At 61.3% G+C, this 21,746-nt stretch overlaps 4 protein-coding genes across 5 annotated transcripts in view; 1 reads left to right on the top strand and 3 right to left on the bottom strand.

Moving 5' to 3' along the window:
• Window positions 1–7,444, bottom strand: part of LOC106890538 (proto-oncogene tyrosine-protein kinase LCK-like) — an 8,171-nt gene extending 727 nt beyond the window's left edge. Inside the window, exons 1-12 of the mRNA XM_014946439.1 lie at window positions 7,308–7,444; window positions 4,143–4,249; window positions 3,936–4,017; window positions 3,761–3,851; window positions 3,543–3,641; window positions 3,298–3,401; window positions 3,057–3,206; window positions 2,459–2,611; window positions 1,653–1,832; window positions 1,194–1,270; window positions 936–1,089; window positions 287–438 (exon numbers count right to left, since the gene is read on the bottom strand). Of these exons, the coding sequence (XP_014801925.1) occupies window positions 287–438; window positions 936–1,089; window positions 1,194–1,270; window positions 1,653–1,832; window positions 2,459–2,611; window positions 3,057–3,206; window positions 3,298–3,401; window positions 3,543–3,641; window positions 3,761–3,851; window positions 3,936–4,017; window positions 4,143–4,244 (1,344 nt within the window). The 5' untranslated portion in view covers window positions 4,245–4,249; window positions 7,308–7,444. The remainder of the gene's footprint in view (window positions 1–286; window positions 439–935; window positions 1,090–1,193; window positions 1,271–1,652; window positions 1,833–2,458; window positions 2,612–3,056; window positions 3,207–3,297; window positions 3,402–3,542; window positions 3,642–3,760; window positions 3,852–3,935; window positions 4,018–4,142; window positions 4,250–7,307) is intronic.
• Window positions 7,445–9,072: 1,628 nt separating this feature from the next.
• Window positions 9,073–10,809, bottom strand: FAM167B (family with sequence similarity 167 member B). 2 transcript variants are annotated; one of them, XM_014946507.1, is made up of 2 exons: window positions 10,280–10,809; window positions 9,073–9,620 (listed from the first exon to the last, which is right to left on the bottom strand). In XM_014946507.1, exons 1-2 carry the CDS (start codon window positions 10,568–10,570, stop codon window positions 9,357–9,359), a joined length of 555 nt encoding a protein of 184 aa, XP_014801993.1. In that variant the 5' UTR covers window positions 10,571–10,809; the 3' UTR covers window positions 9,073–9,356. The 2 variants fall into 2 exon arrangements, with proteins under 2 accessions (XP_014801993.1, XP_014801995.1); XM_014946509.1 differs by having other exon boundaries at window positions 9,073–9,617.
• A 549-nt stretch (window positions 10,810–11,358) lies between these two features.
• Window positions 11,359–16,298, top strand: LOC106890537 (myotubularin-related protein 9-like). Its single transcript, XM_014946438.1, has 12 exons — window positions 11,359–11,742; window positions 12,318–12,576; window positions 12,786–12,845; window positions 13,109–13,217; window positions 13,509–13,634; window positions 13,756–13,929; window positions 14,043–14,260; window positions 14,400–14,561; window positions 14,664–14,805; window positions 14,903–15,123; window positions 15,857–16,008; window positions 16,144–16,298. The coding sequence occupies exons 2-12, from the start codon at window positions 12,380–12,382 to the stop codon at window positions 16,296–16,298; spliced, it is 1,716 nt and encodes a 571-aa protein (XP_014801924.1). The 5' UTR covers window positions 11,359–11,742; window positions 12,318–12,379.
• An 831-nt stretch (window positions 16,299–17,129) lies between these two features.
• EIF3I (eukaryotic translation initiation factor 3 subunit I) overlaps window positions 17,130–21,746 on the bottom strand; it is a 4,967-nt gene continuing 350 nt past the window's right edge. Inside the window, exons 2-11 of the mRNA XM_014946505.1 lie at window positions 21,295–21,387; window positions 21,109–21,196; window positions 20,484–20,549; window positions 19,681–19,830; window positions 19,450–19,577; window positions 19,069–19,179; window positions 18,579–18,668; window positions 18,157–18,230; window positions 17,864–17,956; window positions 17,130–17,538 (exon numbers count right to left, since the gene is read on the bottom strand). Coding sequence (XP_014801991.1) covers window positions 17,457–17,538; window positions 17,864–17,956; window positions 18,157–18,230; window positions 18,579–18,668; window positions 19,069–19,179; window positions 19,450–19,577; window positions 19,681–19,830; window positions 20,484–20,549; window positions 21,109–21,196; window positions 21,295–21,387 — 975 coding nt within the window. The 3' untranslated portion in view covers window positions 17,130–17,456. The remainder of the gene's footprint in view (window positions 17,539–17,863; window positions 17,957–18,156; window positions 18,231–18,578; window positions 18,669–19,068; window positions 19,180–19,449; window positions 19,578–19,680; window positions 19,831–20,483; window positions 20,550–21,108; window positions 21,197–21,294; window positions 21,388–21,746) is intronic.

Below are 21,746 nucleotides of genomic sequence, written 5' to 3'. Positions count from 1 at the left end.
CCCCCCCCCAACATCGCAGGTAGGACCCTCCATTGGCAAATCCCATGGGAAAGCTGCTTTCCCTCTCTACTGCCTCGGAAACATCCCTCCCCCCGGGTGGCTTTGGAGCGGTGGGTGGCCATGTGCCTGGGGAAGTGGTGGAAACCAGGGATGGCTGTCAGGGAAAGGAGCCAGATGGGGCGGCCGGGGTGGCGTGTGTGCGTGCGGGAGTGCATGCACGCACTGCTGGGTGTGCGCTTGCGTGAGTGTGTGTGTGTGTGTGTGTGTGTGAGCCCTTCTGCCGCGCAGCTGCCGGGAAATCCTGACCTGGATACGGGATCCGGCCGTAGGTGACGATCTCTGTCAGCAGGATGCCGAAAGACCAGACATCGGACTTGATGGTGAACGTTCCGTAATTAATTGCCTCCGGCGCCGTCCACTTAATGGGGAATTTAGCCCCTGAAAAAAACAGCGGGAGGGGAGAAAATAAAACTGAAAATAAGGCTGAGCTGGAAATGTCCCTCTCTGTTTAACCTGATGTGACAACCCCGAGTCAGACTCTGTCCCTGCTGTATCCCTGGGGACCAGCTGGGTTTGGTGACAACCCTCCTCTGCCCCCCCTGCCTGGCTGGGTACAGAGCCCCCAGCGCCGCCTGGCACCCCTGCAGCGGGCCAGCAGGTCTGTTCCTGCAGTAGCCACCAGATAGGGCTGTCACCCCACCAAAAGCAGGGTCGGGTGGGTATGTGAGATCCCGCAGCCCCCCCTCCAGCTGTGGCTGGAGGGAGAAGTGGTCGGGGGAGGACCCCCTGCCTGCTCCCCTCTCCAGGAGCTGCTCCCAGGGCACCGTGGGGACCCCAGAAGAGGCCGGGGTGAGTGGGGGGTTCCTCCTCCCACAGCCCCAGTGAGCACCCCAAGAGTGGTGGGGCTGAGGCGGGGGGGTGGGGAGGACACGCACCCTCACGAGCCGTGTACTCGTTGTCCTCGATGAGCCGGGCCAGCCCGAAATCGGCAATTTTGCAGCACAGGGTGTCCGACACCAGGATGTTGGCCGCCCGCAGGTCGCGGTGGATGTAGTTCTTGGCCTCGATGAAGGCCATGCCTTCGGCGATCTGTGGGCCGGATTAATTGCAATTAAAAGCCGTGGGGGCAGCCCCAGCTCCAGCCCTGGCAGAACCCTCCCCGCCAGCAGCCCCGCGGCTCCGTCCCCCCTCACCTGCGCGGACATGTCCAGCAGTTTGTGGATGCTGAGCTTGAGTCCTTCCGAGGTCTTGAGGAAGTCCACGAGGCTGCCTGCGGGGAGGGAACAGGTCCCAGTGCTGCCTCCCTGCCCCACGGTGCCTCTGGGGGCTGGGTCTTGCACCCGTGGGTTCACCGTGGCATCGTCCCCCGAGTGAAACACCGACGGCGGGGCTGGGCAGCTCGCAGCCCCCAGAAAGGCGGGCAGGAGTGGGTGGGTAGGAGACCACCCTGCCTGCAAGGTCCTTTTCCCCCTGCCAGGGCTGACCCCCGAGCTCCCAGCTGCTGGGAGAGCCGTGGAGCAAGGCCAAGGAGGCAAAGGATGCCAAAAGCAGCTCGAGACACCAAAGGGACCAACCAGGAGCTGAAGCACCACGGCTCTGCACAGCCCCCAGCCACCCCCCACCCACGGTGGGAAGCCCCCGGGTGCCCTCACCCTTCTCCATGTACTCGGTGATGATGTAGATGGGCTCCTTGGTCACCACGGCGTAGAGCCGCACCAGCCGCGGGTGCTGCAGGTTCTTCATGAGGTTGGCCTCCGCCAGGAAGGCGCTGGGTGACATGCTGCCCTGCTTCAGGTTTTTGACGGCCACCTTGGTGTGGCCGTTGTAGAAGCCTGCGGAGAGACGGGGCAGAGCGTGACGGGGCAGAGGGATCCCGTCATGGGGGCACGGCCAAGGGACGTGGTGGCAATATCAGTGCTGGCCAAGGAGGCAAGCGTGGGGGCTACTCTGTGGACCTAGAGCATCCCAACCCAAGGCTGCACAAGCAGGAGATGTTGGAGATGGAAAAGTTTGGCTGAAGAGGAGGAGCTGGGCAGCGATGCTGAAGCCAGGTGTCCGGAGGAGACTTTGGGGGATGGCCAGCACTTGTAGGAGCAAAGGCAGAGACCCCGCTGTGGGGCAAGATGGAGAGGAGTGGGGCAGTCCCTTCCCCACCCAGGGAGCAGAAGGTGCTTTTGTGGACGGGTGGCAGCATGTTTGGAGCCCCCACGCTGCCTCCGAGCCCCCAGTTGCTCCCAGCGTGGCAGCAGCAGCCACAGCAAGGGATGTTTTCTGTTTGGGGGCACCCCCGGTGCTGACAGGCCCCGTGCCAAAGAGCCCAGCTCAGTGGGGACACGATGCAGGTGGCACCCTTCACTCACAAATCCCCTGGGAAAGCTGATGCTGCCCACACCAGTGCCCTTATCCGGGAGGAATAAGTTTCACCCTGAAACTGCATCCCTGTTTCACCCTGACTCACCCATCCAGACTTCTCCAAACTGCCCAGCTCCCAGCTTCTCCACCAGCTTCAGCGACTCCCGCGGCACCTCCCACTCGTCCTGCCACCACGGCTTCTGTGGCTTCTGGGTCCGGCAGGGCTTGCCGAGGCGGGTGCACAGCCCGTCGGAGCTGCCTGCGGTGCAGGGGCGGGCAGGGCCAGCGTCAGGGCGGGCAGGGGCTCGGGGCACCCGGCACAAGCTGATGCCTTCACTGGGGCACATGGTCCTACCCATCCCATCCCATCTCCATCCCTAATCCCATCGCCATCCCCATCTTACCCCTTCCTATCCCACCCCATCCCCATCTTCATCCTAATCCCCATCCTATCCCCATTTCATTCTATCCCATCCCATCTCCATCCTCATCCTATCCCCATCTCATCTCCATCCTCATTCCCATTGCCATCCCCATCTTACCCCTTCTTATCCCATCCCCATCTTTTCCCGCCCCATCCCCATTTTATCCCCTCCTATCCCCATCTTTCCCATCCCATCCCATCCCCATCCCATGCCTGCAAGCAGGACCAGCCCCTGGACCACTTGTTGCCCCACCACCCCCAGACCCTGGAGGGCACGCACGTGTGTAATACTCCACCAGCTCGTGCAAGCTGCTGAAGGTGACGCGGGGGGAGATGTAGTACCCCCCGTTGTCCATGTTGCGGATCTTGTAGTGCTTCACTGTCTCACCCTGGTTCTGGTCAAAGTCCCTCACCGACAGCGAGTAGGAGCCTGGGGAGATGGGGGACCGTGTGGGTGTGGGGTCCCAGGGCTCCTCCCAGTGCTGGTGGCAGGAGAAGCCGGTGGGACCCGCGGGAGGTACCTTTGGAGGTCTCGCTCTCCCGGATGAGGAAGGAGCCGTGGGTGTTGCCCGACGCCAGGAGCTGCCGCTCCGCATCCTTGCGGCTGATGTTTTTGAAGAACCACCTGGGGACACGGGGCAGGATTAGGGCTGGATCTCAGGCGACCTTCCCCCACCAGTGCTTCAGGAGATGCTCCTGGCACCTTCCCCTGCCATGTGCACAGCTCCTGCCCGGGCACGGCTCCCACTCAACTCCCCCCACTCACGGCTCGGGCTCCAGGCTGTTCACCATGGCCACGAAGTTGTAGGGGATCAAACCCTCCTGGCCAGTGGTGAGCGACTGTGCCTTCCACCACTCTCCACTCCTGCAAGGACACAGCAAGATGAGACACCCTCCCCGGCCGCCAGGACCCCACACAGACCCCCAGGGGAGCCACGGGGTCACACCAGGATGGGTTCTGGGGTGCCATCGGCGCCCACTCACTCTTCCAGGATGCGAAGCTTCTCCCCCTTCCGCAGCCCCAGGTCCCCATCGTGCTTTGGCTCGTAGTTGTAGAGGGCCACCACCAGCTTATCTGGGAGGACAAGCGGAGGGGCAAGCTGGCAGTGGTCAACTGGGGGGGTGTCCACACTTGTCCCCTGCCGCGGCTGGACCTTACCTTGCAGGGGGGAGCACGGCGGGGACGTGCCCTCGTAGGACACCAGTGGGTCTTGCACCTCGGAGCCATTGCGGATCAGCCTCTGCGAGGGGACAAGGAGCCCTGTGAGCCTTTGTCCTCCTGGGATTTGCCCATCCCAGGGATATCTCGGGAGGCGTTTGGCCACCAGGATGGGGGACGGGGGGTTCTGCTCAACCCCCCCCTCACCTGGCGCTTGCTGTCGGGCTCGATGGGGTAATTGCAGTGCTCACAAATGTCGATGTTCTCGATCCAGTCGTCGTCGTAGTCCGAGCTGCAGCAGCAGCCCATGGTGGCTGCAGGGGGACAAGAGGTGACGGGGGAAGCCTTCGCCCCCCCAGCCCAGCCTTGCCTCTCCCCCCACTCCAGCACATCCCCAGCCCCGTGTCCGTCCATCTGGCTGCCCACATCTCATGGCCCATCCCACCCACTCCCCAGGTCCTCTGCTGAACTGAGGGCATCCCCTGACTCTCGGTCACCAGCCGTATTTCCTCTTAATTTTGTTCTGGCTTCGTTAATTAAAAACACTGAAGGCAATTAGTTCCCAGCCTGAGGCTCCCCTTTCCCAGTGTGTCCTCCTTCGCCAGCTCCGTCCCACCCTACGGCCCTTGGGCTGATCCCTACATTCTCTGTCTAGATAACAATCTAATCATGAGTATCCCATTAGTAATTAATACGTCCTGGCCCTGCAACGTGGGGTTTTTTTTACAAGGTTTGGCTGGACCAGGCACTTCCCCGGCCCTAAAAGTGGCTCCTGGGGTGGGAGGCGGATGCGAGCGTTCCCCCACCCACGCTGCATCGCCTCCGATTTCCTTCTCCCTGGGGCTCTCGTTAGCCTGCCCCCCCCCAGCATTCACCCCATCGCTGTGCCCCTGTTTCTCCTGTGTCAGGGATGGGCTTTAAACCCCCATCCCTGCTCAGGGTCTCCTCATCCTTGGCAGGTCCCCTCCAAAAACATCAATGACCCCCTCAACCTCAAGCATCAGCCCCGGCTAGGGTGACACTGACACAGGGTCCCCGGCAGCACGGTGTGGGCACCGGGGCAACCTGGCAGCGATGCCACCAGCGTGGGATGGGCTCTGGCCAGCTCCCCCCTTCCCACAGAAGCCCGGCGTGGCACAGAGCTGGTAGCCCCAGCAATGCGTCACGAGGAAACGGCGGCCCACGGCCCTGGAAAATACTCTTCCGTAGAATCCCCCAGCGCCCACGCCACCGGGATTTCTCTCCACCAAAACCTGGCCCCCAAACCCTCTTTCCAGGTTCTGCCCAGCAGGTTTTTGGGGGGGGGGCTGGCTCTCTGGGGGCCCCGGTGTGGTTTCCGCAGACGCCGGGTGCCAACGGCAGGGCTGGGAGCCCCGCGCCGCCAGGAGCCAGCCCAGGTGTCTCTGCCCCCAGCACCCAAAAACAGCGGCCGCTTTGCCAAACGCCGAGCAGGAGCTCTTATCTGGCAGCGAGACGGTGCAGCTGCGGGGGGTCCCCATCCCCACCATGCCCTGCAGTGAGCCGGGTCCCCAAGGGGGCTGGCTGTGCCCCGGGAGCCACTGACCCTTTTTTCTCCTTGGTTTCCTACTCGGGAGCCCATCGCAGGGCACTATTTTCACAAGCAAACACAAAAATCCACCTCTCTCCACAACGCTGGGAAGATCATGGCAGTGGGGTCTTCGTTTGAGTGGGTACCCCCATGGGCAGCTGGAAGAGCCTCGCAGGGGGTCCCCGAGGCTGGGGGCTCCCAAGGGCTGCCAGCCCCCAGTGCCACCAGCGCTGGCCACCAGAAGCTGCTGCCAGCCAAAACCCCCCGTTTGCACGGCCAGGGCTGGTTAGACCAGGAACCCCCTCCCTCAGGGATGTCGTGGCATCCACGGCAGCATCATGGTGGCCATCCCCACGGTGCCACCTCAGGGTGCTCATCACCACGGTGGCCGATGGAAGGGGCCGATTGGCAAGTTTGGAGAGGAGAGCGGGGATGACCAAACCCACCCCCCCATGCCACAAAATGCTGCTTTGGGGACTCAAACGCTAAAAACCACCCTGGTGCCTTCAGCTTCTGGTGACACCTATTTGGGAACGCTCTTTGGCACCCAAGAAGGGGCTCCGTCATGGTGCCCCAAGGCAGGCAAGGGGAGCGGGCAATGCCCCAGCGATGCCCACCCCGAGCACAACCCCGACCCCGCAGAGAAGCCCCCACTCCCCCAGGCCTCCCCACAAGCCCTAAAAATGCCTTTACCGAAGGCGAGCGGTGCCAGGAGGTGTTTTTTCCTCCCTGCACAAAGCCAGGGTGGGGAGGGACGTGCTGCTATTGTGCCTTTTTTTTGTTGTTGTTGGTTTTTTGGGGGTTTTTTGTGTTTTTTTTTTTCCCTTATATACTCAAGCCGCAGCATAATTTCCACCCAGCAGCCGTTTCACCTGCGCGGTGTGCGAGGGCCACACCGGTGACACAGGGGCGTTTGAAGTCGGGGTGTTTTTTTGCGACTGCATCTGTGCAACCGAATTTCTCGTACCGAGGCTGCCTGGGAGGGAGGGAGAGAGGGATGTGTAGGCGCCCTGTGCCTCGCCATATCCCCATGGGGGGGGCACATCCTTCCAGAGCCACCTATGAGTCCCCCCAGCCCCGGCTCTGCTCGGGAGCGTGTCTGGACCCTCCTGGTTCTTCCTGGAGGAGCTGCCCTGGGGCTGGTCCTTCCACACATGCTTCTTCGGCCGGGTCCGGTTGGTTTGTTCACTGGCGTGGGCGGGCGTGAGGAGGGCTGAAGGTTGGGCTGACCCTCTCCCTGCTCCTCTTCAAGGCTCACCGGGGCACCCCGGATGTCCCCAAGCCAGCTGTGACCCAGATGGAGAGCCCAGCCCCACGCCGGCAGCACGAAGGACCACAGTCCCCAAGCTGCCATCGCAGGGGAGAGCTGTTGGTGCTGAGACAGCCCCGAAACTGGGTGTATCTCGGTGCCTGAGCCCCCCCAAACTGGGCAGTGGACCCCAATGGACCGGCGCCAAACTGGCCTTGGGGACAAAACTCCTGCTTTGCCCTGGAAATGGGGGCTGGGGGAGAGCCCTGCGAGGTGGCCAGCGCTCCCACCCTGGGCAGGGCCACCAGGCAGGCAGAGGACATCGGGGAAGCACCTTTCCCCCCAGCTGGGAGGCCACAGAGGAATGGGGAGCACATCCCCGCTCCCTCCATCCCTCACCCCGGCACCAGCGCTCACGTCCCCCCCACAGTGACAAGCCTTCAACCCCCATTTCCATCTCTCCAAGGGGCAACTTTGGAGAGGACAACAGGACCCCCCAACCCTCCACAGCATCCAGGTGGTCCCCAGCTCCATCCAGAGGTTGAGAACCCTCTCCCCACCAGGTCCCCATTACCTGTTGGCAGCGAGGTGAGGACCAGCAGCTCTCAGAGTCCCATGGCCCCACGGCAGGAGAAGTCACCGTCCCCTCTCACATCCTCTCCATCCCCAGCAGGAGCGTGGGGATCCTCTGGGGAGCAGAGACGAGCCCCCCAGCGCACGGGCGCGCGCGCTCCCCGCCGCTCGCTCTCGCTTCGCCGCCTCGCCCTGGTTTCCTGCCTCATGAGCAAACTCTAGAGAAGCTGGTTCACAGCTCGCGCACGACCGCAAGAACTAGTGACAAACCCTGATGGCTTCCTGCCATCCCCGGCACCGAGGGTCCCTGCTCCGGGTGCCCCCGGCCACCAGCCACCAGGGACCCGGTGGACAAGGAGACGCTGAGCCCCTTGGCTGGTGGGAAAGCGGGGTCCCGCAGGCTGAGAGACGTGCTGTGAGGGGCTAGTGATGGCCAGGGGTCTGTCACCCGCTGCCTGGGCACTCCCGGCCAACTGAGCCCACCCCGGTCCCCTGTGCTGTCCCCTCTCTGGTGCTCAGTGTGGGTAGGATGGTGGTGCCATGCACCAGCCTCCCCTGACACCAGAGGACCCTACACGGGTTGTGGGACCCATCCTGCATCCCACAGCCCCTGCTTTGGCTGTCACCACCGGCTCACCCCAGATCCCAGCACCCGGAGAGCGGTGGTGACAGTGGCTGAAGCCGAGGGGACGCGTTGTGCCCCTGGCCAGGGCCACCAGCCCTGTGCTGTTTTGGTTTTTTTGGAGACGGCTCTGAGCAGAGCAACCACAACACCATTGTCTTGGCTTTTGCGATCAAACACGAAGCCGCAGGTACCCGCCGGCTGCTCTGCGGAGGCACAGGCAGGAAGCCCAGCTGTGCTGGGGGGGGCTGCGGCGGCCGGGGGGGCACCACAGCACTAGCACTGGGGGCAGCATCCACCCCGGCAGGGACATTTCTCAGGGGCAGCCACGCAGCCCCCGTCCCATCGTGCTCACCAACACCATGGGAGCCCCAGGGGTGGTGGGGAGCTCTGCCAGGCCCTGGGGAGTGCTGCAGCCTCGGGGTGCACATCGGGCTCTTCCCCTGTCCTGCTGCTACCCTGGGAAGAAGCAGCCCCCAAAATCAGCCCTGGGTCACCCCACAGCTTCCCCGGGTCACCCCACCTCTTCCCCAGCGCTGCTTGCCAAAAGCCTTCTGTGAAAGTCACATCCCCAAGCGGCAATTTCGTTTGTGAAGGGTTTGGTGTTAATGGAGGAGGGGAAAAGAAAACAAAACCAGACTCCTCTGGTGAGGACAGCATTGCCAGCCTCCACTGGTACCAGCCCGGGGTCCCTGCTGCGCCCATCTCTGTGCTGCAGGGGGTCCCAGGACGGGGCAGGATGGGGGCACGGGGGCTGCCAAAGCCTGAGCCCAGCCCCTGACACCTCCCGGCTTCAAGCCTCAAAAACAACCCCTCCGTTTGCAGCCGGTTTGGTGACAAGCGTTTCCTGACACGGCGCAGCCCGGGCACCCGCCCGCTGGAGAGGCTGGCAACAAAGTCCTCAGAGCAGAGACACCATCTCCCCGGCACAGCACCATCCTGCCGTGAGATGCCACCCACGCCATGAGCCAGAGCCCCCGGGAACGGCCAGGGAAGGGGCAAAGGCAGCACCATCCCTCCTGCCACCTCCATGTCCCCCACAGCAAAGGGTCAGGACCCACATCTGGAGGCACAGGCAGGTGCTGGCCACCCACCCCCCCCAAAAAAAAAACAAGGAAAAACCACCATCTCTCACCTTCACCTCCTTTTATTCCTCCTCAAAGGGCTGCTCCCCATGTTTTCCACTGTAGCTGACCCCACCATCCTTAGGGACAGGGCACTGGGTGCCCAAAAACACCCTGTGCCCGATGGGGACGGTGGCATTTCCCCCGCCACCATGGCAGGGGTGGCAGCACCTCAGCTCAGCACTGCCCACCCCGAGGGGATCTCAGCCCCAACAGCAGCTCCATAGTCCTGGAGGCATTTTTGGGAGGAATTCTGGAGCCCTACCAGGTCCGGGCACACCCACAGGTGGCCGTGGGGTCCTGCTCAGCAGAGGGAGAACCGTCGGGAGTTGATGTTCATGCGGGTGACGCCGATGTGCTTGAGGGGCATGGAGAGCAGGAAGGCAGCCTTGGGTGGGATGTTGCAGAGCAGGTCGGAGTCTTCCTCGCAGCCCTCCAGGCCGAAGGTAGCGTCATCCAGCATCTCCTTGTGCTGGTGACAGGCCTGCTCCACCTTCAGCCGGTGCAGCTGCGCCCGCAGGCGCATCAGCTGCTGCGCCAGGTGCTGGTCCACAGCCTGCATCTCCTGCTGCGCGGGGAGACGGGCATCAGGGACGGACAGGGACCGGGCACGGGCTCAGCTGGCAGGGCTGCGGGGCTGGGGCTTGGCCAGGGCACAACCCCCCCTGGGGACCACATGTACACATGGCCCTGGGATCAGCACGGAGCCCCCCACCCCGGTCCTGGGGGGTCAGTGCCGGGGTCAGCTCAGGTGCCCCTGGGTTTGCAGCCGCGTGGCTGTTGCTGCCTGTGCCACCACATGAAAGCCACCACAGTGGTCACACACCAACAAAGCCCCCCGCAGCCCTGCCACCAGCAGAGCAGGCAGGAGCGGGTGACAAGTGCAGACCCTGACAGAGCCGTGACCCTCGTGCAGGACACCCATCCCTTGTCTCAGTGGCCAAATGCCTCTGCAGGTGGCCCTGGGATGGCCAGGGGACACGGGCAGAGCTGTGGCACCCCAGAGCCACACATCCCTTCCAAAAATCCACATACACCAGCCGTGCTGGGCAGAGGAGCGAAGCCCTGCAGTGGGAGCACCCTGGCCCCGGCACATCCCGTCGCTGCTGCGTGGGGTCGGGCTCCAAGCACCCCCTCTGCACAGAGGAGCCCCCTGCCCCCCCCCCTGCCTTGGGGCTCAGCCCTTGCCCCCCCCTCCTGCCCCAAATCCCACTGGCACCTACTCACCAGCTCCGTCCTGACCCACTCCAGAGCCTCCTCCATGGAGGCAAAGCCGCAGACGCTGCCATCCCGCTCATCCTCTGGGTTCCCAGAGCTCTGCTCTGCCCCCCACGCCCCCCCGCGGGTCCGGCTCTCCCAGCGCTGTCCCCTCACCCGGGCTTCCCACTCCAGGTAGGAAGGTCTCCTCGTCTGCAGCTTGAGCTTGGCCGTCAGCGCCTTCACGCTGTCCAGGTTCTCCTCCTCCCAGCTGGGCTCCTCTTCACCCAGCTCCTTGAACTTCAGCTGGCCAAGGGGCATGGTGGCACCCCCAAAAATCCTTTGGTGACCTCTCAGCCCTGGAAGCCCCCCTGTGCAAAGGGAGCCCCTGCACCCACAAGGTGAGGAGCACCCTGGCCACAGACACCCACCCACTCCCCACCTGCCCCCGGGTCCCGGCTATTTATTCACCCCCAGAACAAGGAGGGTTGGGGACGCCGAGGACAAATCTAATGGGCGGGAATTTTCCTTATCCAGAGGAGTGTTAAGGAAGGGGCTTTTTTTTGGTTTTATTCGGTGCCAGTTTGGGGTTGGGTTTGTTGTTTTTTTTTTTCATTTTTGGTTGTTGTTGTTTTGGGGTTTTTTTTGTTTCGTTTTGTTTTTTTTTTCCCCTGTTCTTTTTTAGCATTATTGTCTCCAGCTGGGAGGAGACTCCCTGTTCCCGGGGAGGAAGCCTTCACCGGGACGCACTGGCAGGGAGGAGCGGGATGATTTATCCCCGGCCGCCGCCGCCCTCCCGCACCCGCCCGGGGCCGGAGGGAGGGGGGGGAACGACAAAAAAAGCCCAAGGAAGGAAAAAGAAACCGGGGATGGATGGGGGGGGGGGGACACACGACACAGGGGTCGAGGAGCCGGGGGGCAGCTGGGGTCCCGCATCCCGGACGGGCCCTTAAGGTGGAACCGGGGCAGGATCCGGCCGCTGTCCCCCCTTCCCTCCCCAGTCCCCCCCCTCCGCACCGGCGGAGCCGCCCCGGGGCCGGGCCACCTTAAACCCGACATCCGCCGGGCGCCGAGCCCTGCGCCGAGTCCCCCCGCCGGCGTGCGGGGCTGTGCGGGGGCATCGCTTGCACCCCGAGGTCCCTGCTCGCACGCTGAGGTCCCCTGCTTGTGTGCAACATCCCCTGCTTGCACCCCAAGATCCTTCCTTGCACCCCAAACAGTCCCCTGCTTGCATCCCGAGATCCCTGCTTGCACCCCAGGACCCCCTGCTTGCACCCCGAGATCCTTCCTTGCACCCCAAGATCCTTACTTGCACCTCAGCATCCCCTGCTTTCGCCCTGAGGTCCCTGCTTTGCACCCCACAGTCTCCCACTTGCATCCCCAGATCCTTCCTTGTCCCCCAACGACCCCAGCTTGCACCCCGAGATCCCTGCTTGCACCCCAAACCCCTTCCCTACCACCCGGAGGTCCCCGCCTGCCGCCGAGCCCCACAGGTAAGCACAGGGGTGGCTGGGGCAGGCGATGCTGCCACTGCCCACCCTCCTCTTCCTCGCCCCGGGCGCTTGGCAGCAGCTCCTGCTCCATCCCCCAAGGCCCAGGGGTGGCCAGGGGTGCAGGCAGAGCCCCTGGGAGCCGGGGTCAAGGCTGGTGCCGGGGGTCCGGCAGCGGTTGACGCAGCACCGTCCAGCCCCAGCACGGGCAGGAAAGGACACGGAGCTGCTCCCTGAGAGGCAGCAGTTCCATTTTCACCAGCCACCAAAAATAATCCCCCGCCTTGCAGCTCAGCCAGCACCAGGCTCAGGGTCTGAGCACCCCCGGGGAGCCCAGAACCAGCTCAACCCCCCCGCCCCGTGCCTCAGTTTCCCCATCTGCGATAACAGCATTGCCGGGGGAGGAAATAAGTCACTCTGCCCCGTGTTTTGCAGGGAGGAAGCCCCATATGCTATAGGTGACAATGTAAACACGAAGAAGGGGGAGGTTGAGGCCATCGGGACGTGACGCAGAGGGAAGAGGGGGTTTCCAGGCTGGGCCCTGCTGCTGCTGCAGGATTTCCCCTTTCTCCCTCCAGCCCCGAGGAAGCCGCCGGCAGCGGGTCCCTGTGCTGGGGTTCGGCAGCAGCCGGCACCCGCCATGGAGTTCTCCGAGCTGATCAAGACGGCGACGGTGGAGAACGTGCTGCTGTCGTGCCCGGGGCTGCCGGCGGTGAAGGGCACCCTCTGCATCACCAGCCACCACTTGCTCCTCTCCTCCTGCCCCGGGGGGGACGCCCAGCCCGGCACCGTGGAGCTCTGGCTGCTCATCCGCAACGTGGACGCCGTGGAGAAGAGGTGGGTCTCTCTCCCCACGCTCCCTCCCAGCGCTGTCACCCCTGCTTTTGCTGGGGGACATTCCCCACTGCTCTCCCGGTGTCCCGTGGCAGAGCACGGCCACCCCACGGTACTGCCCACCCGAGCCTCCTCCCTCCTCTTCCTCACACCCCACGCCGGGGATGCTCACGGCACCGGCCATTGACCTCCTCTTCTCCTCCCTGCCTCAGAGTGCAGAATTTAGGCTGGTACCAGCCCCCCCGGACTAACGACTCCCCACGGGACACCAGGTTTGGCTTTTAAGACTCTCTTGGCTCTGTTAACCCCCCCAGCAGCCCACCGGGCCCTGGCCAGGGTAGGGAGATGGTGGAGATACCAGCTTCGGACATGCCACTGGAGACCCAGCATTTTGGCACCCACACTGGCACAGCCCTCCTGTTTCGCCCCTCAGGGCTCTCCCAGGGGGAGAAGGCAGCTCTGTCTGTGTGTCTGTCTGTGTCCACGGACCTACAGCCAGCCCTGACCCCCCCACCTCTCCTGCCTCTCCCCCCAGGGTCGCTGGCTCCTCCGGCACCATCACGCTGCGGTGCAAAGACCTGAAGGTGCTGCAGCTGGAGATCCCGGGCATGGAGGAGTGTCTCAACATCGCCAGCTCCATCGAGGTGAGCTCCCCGGGAGGCCGAGCCGTGCCGGGCTGCAAAGGGTGGGCAGGAGAAAAGCAGCTGCCTGCAGTGTTTGCTCTGGGTCTGTCATTAACGTGGGTAAACACGCAGCTCCCAGTACAGCCTTGGCACCGGGTGCCTGTGGAGCTGGTGGTGCCAGCTCTGACCTGCCCTGTCCTTGGGACATGGCCATGCCCCTCTGCTCTGCCCTGGGGAGGCCCCATCTGGAGCACTGGGACCAGTTCTGGGCTCCCCAGCCCATCACCAGCTCCACCTTTGCTCCCGCTCCAGGCCCTCTCCTCGGTGGACTCCGTCATGATGATGTACCCGTTCTTCTACAGACCCCAGAGCCTGAGGCTCGAGGAAGGATGGCACCTCTTCCCCCTCGAGCAGTACTTCCAGCAGATCGCCTCACAGGTCAGCCTGGAAGGGAGAGACCCTGCTGGGCTTGGTGGGGGGGAGAAATGACCCCCTGACCCATGCTGGGCTGCCCACTGGGGGTCCCGAGGCAGCCCCCCCGACTCTGTGTCTCCTCCAGACGAGCCAGTGGCGGCTGAGCGACGTGAACCAGGATTTCACCACCTGCCCCACGTACCCTCCCACTGTCATCGTGCCGGCGGCCGTGGGCGACGAGGCCTTGCGGAAGGCGGCCCGTTTCCGGCAGGGCGGGCGATTCCCCGTCCTCAGCTATTACCACCCCCGGAACGGCACCGTGAGTCCCACATCCCCATCCCACCGCCAAACCTCCGGTGGAGGCAGCTCCAAGTCCCCCCCATCCTACGGGGTCCCCCCGGCCCTCGCTGCCCGCCATCCCTCTCCCCGCAGGCGATGCTCCGCAGCAGCCAGCCGCTGACGGGCCCCAACCGAAAGCGCTGCCGCGAGGACGAGATGCTGCTGGGGACGGTGCTGGACGAAGGGGAACGGGGCTTTGTCATCGACACGCGGTCAGCCCAGGCGGCCAAGCAGGCTCGGATGACCGGGGGGGGCACAGAGCCCAAGTCCTCCTACCCGCAGTGGAAGAGGCTGCACCGGCCCCTGGAACGGTGAGGAGCTGCGCCGAGGCCTGGCGCTCTCGTGACATGGGTGACCAAACTGTCCTGCCAATGGCATGGGGACTCTAACACCCCCCCCCCCAAAAAAAAGCCTCACCGAGCCCCTGATGCCACTTTCCTCCCCTCCTAGAGGCCGCCCGCTGCAGGAGAGCTTCATTAAGCTGGTGGAAGCCTGTAACGACACCTCCATCAACATGGACCGGTGGCTGAGCCGGCTGGAGAGCAGCCGCTGGCTGAGCCACGTCAAGGCAGCGCTGAGCACGGCCTGCCTGGCCGCACAGTGCTTGGACAGGTAACGGGGGGAACCCCATTTTTCCCCTTGCAAGACTCTCCGTGTGGCACAAACCTCGGGTGCCACCCCGGGCTCGCTGGTATTGTCCCCACTTGCCCGCAGGGAGGAGGCCAACGTGCTGGTGCACGGGGCGGAGGGGACAGACACCACGCTGCTGGTGACGGCGCTGGCTCAGGTCATCCTGGACCCCTCCTGCCGCACGCTGGGGGGCTTCCAGGGGCTGCTGGAGCGGGAGTGGATCCAGGTGAGAGCCGTGGTCCCGAGGGGGCTGAGGACCCGAGCCCAGTTGGGCTCCCCCTGCTCCCTTTCACCCCTGTTCCTCCCCCCCGGGGGTCCCGCAGGCCGGCCACCCCTTCCACCTCCGCTGCTCCCGCTCTGCCTACTCCCACGCCCGGCTGAAGCAGGAGGCGCCGCTTTTCCTCCTCTTCCTCGACTGCGTGTGGCAGCTGAGCCGCCAGTTCCCCTTCTCCCTGGAGTTCAGCGAGCGCCTCCTCCTCACCCTCTTCGACAACGCCTACGCCTCCGCCTACGGCACCTTCCTCTGCAACAACGAGAAAGAGAGGCGAGTGGGGGCCGAGGGTGGGGGGCACCCAGAATCACATGGGGTTGGAAGGGACCTCTGGAGATCATCCAGTCCACCCCCCTGCCAGAGCAGGGCCACCCAGAGCAGGTCCCACAGGAACGTGTCCAGGTGGGGTCTGAATGTCTCCAGAGAAGGAGACTCCACCACCTCCCTGGGCAGCCTCTGCCAGGGCTCTGCCACCCTCACAGGAAAGAAGTTCCTCCTCATGTTTAGGTGGAACTTCTTATCTTCAAGTTTGTGCCCGTTCCCTCTTGTCCTGTCCCTGGGCACCACTGAGAAAAGACCAGCCCCATCCTCCTGACACCCACCCTTTCAGTATTTATAGGTGTTGATCAGATCCCCCTCACGCGTCTCCAGACTGAACAGACCCAAGTCCCTCAGCCTCTCCTCATAAGGGAGATGCTCCAGTCCCTCATCATCTTTGTAGTCTCTGCTGTCCCACCTCCAGCAGTTCCCTGTCTTTCTGGAACTGGGGAGCCCAGAACTGGTCCCAGTGCTCCAGATGGGGCCTCCCCAGGGCAGAGCAGAGGGGGATGATGACCTCTCTCAACCTGCTGGCCACACGCTTCCTGATGCCCCCCAGGATGCCATTGGCCTTCTTGGCCCTGCCTTCACGCTGCTGGACTGGGGGCAGAGCCAAACCCTCCAGGTCACAGCTTGGGGCAAATGTGGCCCCTGGCAGGGAGTGAAACCCCCCTCCTCTCTCCCATAGGTGCCTGTGTAAAGTGAAGGAGACCACACACTCCCTCTGGGCCTGGCTGAACGAGCCCAGCGAGAAGAAGAAGTACCTGAACCCCCTCTACTCACACAACGCCCTGGTCATCTGGCCCTCCGTGGAGCCCCAGAGCATCCAGCTCTGGCAGGGTAAGCTGGGTCCAGGGCTCCCAAAGCCCAGCTCCAGCTCCCAAGTTGGGATGGGGTGAGGGAAACAGGGAAAGCTGCTCTGCTTTCCCCCCACCTCCAGGCAGGGCTTACGGCACAGCCCCCTTTCTCTCCTAGGTTTATTCTTCCGCTGGATCCGTTCATCCCAGCACCTGGATGAAGCCTGGGCAGAGATCCAGCAGTTAGTGGAGGGTGACGATGCCCCCATCAAGGAGAACACAGGGAAGAGGCTGAGCCAGTCCCTTTCCGACCTCATCCCAGCACCTGGATGAAGCCTGGGCAGAGATCCAGCGGTTAGTGGAGGGTGACGATGCCCCCATCAAAGAGAACACAGCGAAGAGGCTGAGCCAGTCCCTCTCCGACCCCGCTGCCAGGACAGAGAATGAAAGATGAAGGGGGAGAGTGGAAAAACTCAGTCCCTGCCGGTGACGCTGCAGCTTCCAGTGGGAAGTGCTGTGCAGGACACAGGTCCCATGGAGCTTGGGGGACACTGGGAAGTGGGGGGACACAGACTCTATTCTGGGGAGGAGAATGGGCAGGAGCCCCTGCTTGCGAGGTTCCCTCGCAAGCAGGGGCCTCCTGCCCATTCTCCTCCCCAGGAGGATTTTAAGCCTCACCCAGTCGCTCCGAGTTGGGAGCCAGCTCAGGAAATCTACCCTTGAACCCAGTTTCGAGGAAGGAAAGGGATAGAAACCACCCCCTCCAGACAGACAGACAGACAGCCCACGGCCTGGGAGGAGGAGGATTTGCAACACGAGGCGTCCTCGGGCAGGAAATAACTGTTCCGTGAGGAAAGTTGGCTCAGGGTCAGCCCAGCAAATAAACAAAAAAGCGCCAGAAATGGGCGCGTGCGTGTCAGCAGGGAAAACAATGACCGGCCGCGGCGCTTCCAGCCTCTTCACACTTCAGGGCTGGACACACTCCCAAACTGCAGATCCTCCCCAGGACAGAGTTAACCCGGGGTGGGCAGAAGCCCTGAGAGTCACAACCCCCCTCTCTTGCCCGCAGAGGGGACAAGGCACTGCCCTCAGAGCTGAGGAAACCAAATCGTTTGGGTTAATTTCGTTCCAAACTGAAAAAAAAACAAACAAACCCCACAGAGGTGTTTTTCCTCATGTTTATAAAAGTTGTCTATTTATTTCCTGATGATTTTTTTTTTTCAGCCCTGATGTATAAATATACCCAGCAGGGCAGGAAGCAAGTAGCCCCCTGGGGCGGGCAGGTGGCCAACCCAAATCCCTCCCTCGCCCTCACCACCTCCTGTGAAAGCCCGTCCTGCCCTTTGGAGGGGTTTCTGGTTGCCCACCTTCACACCCCCCCTGCCCAAATTTTGCTGTTTCCTGCTGTCCCCCCTGGAGCAGACTAATGTCAGGCCTCACAAGAGCTCTGCGCAGGAGACGATGGGGTGGAAGAGGAGAGGAAATCCTCCTTTAAGCTTCAAATTCGAACTCAAAATACTGGGGATCGAAGTAGTGGATGCGGACGTAGCCATCCTCACCCCCACTGCTGTAACTGCACGGGAGGAAAGACAAGAGAAAGTCACCAATGGTGTCAGGAGCTCACAGCATCTTAGATTTATACCCAACCCCCTCCAGAAACTACTAAAGGAGTCAAAAGAAACACCCAAAAACAAGCATCAGTGACGCAGCCAAAATGTGGGACAGGGAGTAGAAGTGAACCCCCAGCGAGCACGGGGGGAGGCAGCAGGGCTGGAACGGGAGGATTAGGGAAGGTGCTGGCTCCTTTCCTGCTGCAGAGCTCCCCTGAGCCCGTATCCTGAGCAAAAGGGGGGCTTGGCTTGTCTGGGGGAGGCTGAGACCCCCCCAGAGATCCTCACCTCTTCCCGTCGGGGTGAAAAGCAACGCTATTTATCGGACCGAAGTGACCCTTCACTCTGCCAAACTCTTCTTCAAAAGCCAAGTGGAAGAACCTGGGAGAAGGAAGATTTAAATTATCACAAGAAGTTGTGTGTCCCTAACCGGGCTCAATCAGGGTTTCCTCAAAAAAGCTCTGCCAGTTTAATGACTCCCCCAACACCACCAGGAGAAAGATGCTCTGGGAACATCACCCCCTGGGCTGTGAGGAATCCTCCAGGTGAGGACTCGACCTTGCCAGAGGAAAAGGACCAACCTGGCCTCAAATTTGCCAATCCTGGTGGAGGTCGTGGTCACATCCATGGCCTCTTGCCCACCACCAAGCACCACCTGCAAAGGAGAGAAGCCACAACACTTCAAAGAGCTGCTTCCACCCCGCTCAGCCAGGAGAGGAGAGAGCCGAGCCTTGGGGAAGCCTTCTGCTGACCCAGCAGATCCCAAAAACTCAGGAGCAGGCCTGACTCCAGCCCCAGGGAAGTTTCCACCTCCCAGACACACTCATTTGGAGATCAGAGGACACGAGGCCATGTTCCCTGCACCAAACTGCAAAAAAGTTCCCCAGGCCCCATCCCACAGTCACGTTTTTTTAGCTGGCCTGGTGACACTCCACCTTCCCAGCCACCTGGGACAAGGCAGGAGTCGCAGCAAGACCGTTACAATGAACGAGCTCATTCTTACGTGATCAAAAATGGGGGAGAGCGCGGCAGAGTTCACCGGTCGCTCTGTCCGGAACGTCTTCAAATGCTCGAGTGTCGTGCAATCAAAAAGCTAGGAGAAAAAAGTGAGAGAGTTATCCCACAAGAAGGCTGGCAGCCCAGTTAACTCACACAAATCTGGCTGCTGGTCCTCACCTGGCCCAATGTTAGCTCCACAGTCACTCTTGGGCACCCAAATCCCAAAAACTTTTCCCCACAATCCCAAAATAAGGTAAATCTCACCTCTATCACCTTCCAGAGGTAGCAAATTGCAGCCCCAATTTTGGCAAAATTGTTTCCAACGCCTGGCTCTTAATTTAGTGTGGTGGCACCTCCCCTTTCTCACTGAATTTTCCCCACCAAGCTTTGACTTTACACTTACTCAAACTCCTGAGGAGGAAACCTCTGCGACAGCCACAGCCCTGAGCGAGCAAATACCAACAGTCCATGGCATTTCCCCTGGGAAGCCTCACCTTGGCTGTGTTGTCCTTGGAGGCAGTGATGAACATGGTCATGTCCCTGGAGGTCTGGATATCGTTGATTTGCTTGGTGTGCTCCTTGATGTTTGAAAGCTGCTCCCCTGACTGAAGGGGAAAGAAGGCAGTTTCAAGGTGCTGGCGAGTGAAAGGAGCGTACACACGACTTCTCCATTAAAAACAATTCAGGAGATGCCGTTGTCAGCAGTGGAGCAGACATTGGTACATCAGCCTCGCTTATTTTAAAATATCCTTTCATGAAGCTGCTGGTTTGAGCCAAAAAGCCCCCATTCTGTCCCACGACTACAACAGGAACGCTGCAATATCCTCCCCTGGGCGCTGCTGCCCGAGGGAGATGCCTTTCCTTATCAGACTGACCTTGGCACTGAACTGGTTCAACTCTCCGCTCTCGTGTCCGGCGATGATGAACTCTCCCAGAGGGCCCCACACAGCACTAGTGATTTTAGAATCACTGCAGGGGATTTTCATGTAAGGCTCGTTGTTTTCTGCAGGAAGGAAGGAGACAGACAGACAGACACAGTGGCACCGGCTCCAGCGATCAACATTTCCCCTTATTCCCTGGTGCAGGCACTGGCCCGGATTCCTCACCGATCTGGCTGGGGTCCCGGAGGTCAAAGAAGCTCACGAAACACTGATAGCCCATCTGCTTGTCGGTGGAAAACATGATGATGTTTCCTCCGAAGTCAAAGCCGCACGTCCTCACCGCTGAGCTGGTCTTCACCAGGGCGAGCTGCTTTCCTGGACACGGAGCAGAAACCGTCACTCCACGGGTGATTTATTGCAAGTTTAATGAAAACGAGCAGCCCAACGGCCGGGTCAGAGGGAGGATGAGAGCATCGGGCGTAGCTGACAAGCAGGTTTGGTGACCTGCAAGCTCTAACTGCACGCTTTGACTATTTGGGCAGTTAAAGTGAGTAAATTCAGTAAATACTCACTAGAATATTTATAAACACAAACCCTCCCCTCCCGCAGTCTGAGTTCAGGTTCAGGCCTCTCTCAGAGGGGCGACCAAGCACACGCCACGCTGCCACCACACGCTCCAAGAGGTGTCAGGTCAAACCAGAGCTGCCTCAAAGGCAGGGAGGTGGGAAGAGCAGAGCCTTACTGTCTGGAATTGTAGTGTAGTATTGTCAGGAAGTGTAATGATAGGACAAGGGGTAAGGGTTTTAAATCAGAAATTTAGATTTGATATTAGGAAGAAATTCTTTGGTGTGAGGGTGGTGAGAGCCTGGCCCAGGTTGCCCAGAGAAGCTGTGGCTGCACCATCCCTGTAAGGTTCAAGGCCAGGTTGGAGAGGGCTTGGAGCAACCTGGTCCCCTGCCCAGGGCAGGGGGTTGGAACCGGATGATCTTTAAGGTCCCTTCTAACCCAAACCATTCTATGATTCTTACCCGTTTCACAGTCCCAGAGACGGCAGCTGTTATCCGCAGAGCCAGTGAGCACGTGTCGTGTGTCCCCTAGGTCACCAGTTAGGGAATATCAGCGCCTTCTCAGCCCCAAAAAGCTAATCTCTAAATTCCCAGAGAATGTTTATACACAAGATTAAAAAGCCATTTTACACAGAGATTGGACAAATTCCATTCCAGGACCAGCAATACTCCAGAACAGACACGGTGTCCGAGTGCTCCCATTACAAACCCCACAACTTTCCTCTCCAAACATTAAAGCAAAAAGGTTCGAGGTCTTATATTAACACAACTTTTGCACGATTTGTCTCTGCTACCTGCTGCCCACACTGAAGATGGAAGACCTTGTGCCACTTGGACACCTTCCTTGAGGTCCCAGGGCCAGCACAGCAAAAGCAATGTCACACAAACGAGAGCAGACGGGGCACATGCTATTCCAAACAACAGCCCAGGAAGAAAATCACCAAAAAAAGAGACGGAATAAGGGAAAAACAGCAGAAGAGTTAGACAAAATACCCTCTTCAAGAGGAACCGGCGCAGCAGGAGGGAGTTAATCACGATAAGGAAAACACAGGGGACAGACAAACTGGTTTCTGTGCTCAAAGGATACAGTCTGCATCCACGCACCAGACGGCTCCCGTGTGGCCGTTGTAGGTGCCGAGCCTCTCTCCGTTCACCGAATACCACACATTGACAATCTGGGAGAAAAAAAAAACCAACCCGGCCCCCGACGCGTTAATTAATGGGACTCGATTATGGCGGGGGGGGGGAGTCGGTTTTCCCCACGGGCACTCACGGGATCCTTGGCTACGGTGAAAAGCAGGTCTCCCTCCCGGTTGTACTTGATCTGCGTGATGGAGCGCTCATGGCCCTGCAGCAGGATGGGCTTCTGCGAGGGGGGATACACCATTTAATGCCTCAGGCGAGACGCGGCCTCAGCCCCCGTGCCGGGGCTCCAGGGACACGGGGGGGGCGGGGGGCGGCATCTTGCCGCCCCCCGGCCTCCCCCGTGTCCCTGGAGCCCCGGCACGGGGGCTGAGGCCGCGTCTCGCCTGAGGCATTAAATGGTGTATCCCCCCTCGCAGAAGCCCATCCTGCTGCAGGGCCATGAGCGCTCCATCACGCAGATCAAGTACAACCGGGAGGGAGACCTGCTTTTCACCGTAGCCAAGGATCCCGTGAGTGCCCGTGGGGAAAACCGACTCCCCCCCCCCGCCATAATCGAGTCCCATTAATTAACGCGTCGGG

This window comes from Calidris pugnax, unplaced genomic scaffold (genome assembly GCF_001431845.1).
Source record: "Calidris pugnax isolate Ruff unplaced genomic scaffold, ASM143184v1 scaffold113, whole genome shotgun sequence".
NCBI lineage: Eukaryota > Metazoa > Chordata > Aves > Charadriiformes > Scolopacidae > Calidris > Calidris pugnax.
Note: the sequence above shows the minus strand (reverse complement) of the source record. Positions and strands in the feature narration are given on the sequence as shown.

What these genes read in the sequence shown, in the direction of transcription:
- FAM167B (XM_014946507.1), bottom strand. Translation starts at nt 10,570, where the DNA reads ATGCCCCTTGGCCAGCTGAAGTTCAAGGAGCTGGGTGAAGAGGAGCCC. An exon ending in AGTGGGTCAGGACGGAGCTG is followed by an intron (nt 9,621 to 10,279) that starts GTGAGTAGGTGC and finishes CTCCCCGCGCAG; the next exon opens with CAGGAGATGCAGGCTGTGGA.
- LOC106890537 (XM_014946438.1), top strand. Translation starts at nt 12,380, where the DNA reads ATGGAGTTCTCCGAGCTGATCAAGACGGCGACGGTGGAGAACGTGCTG. An exon ending in TCCAGCAGATCGCCTCACAG is followed by an intron (nt 13,635 to 13,755) that starts GTCAGCCTGGAA and finishes TGTCTCCTCCAG; the next exon opens with ACGAGCCAGTGGCGGCTGAG. An exon ending in CTGCACCGGCCCCTGGAACG is followed by an intron (nt 14,261 to 14,399) that starts GTGAGGAGCTGC and finishes CTCCCCTCCTAG; the next exon opens with AGGCCGCCCGCTGCAGGAGA.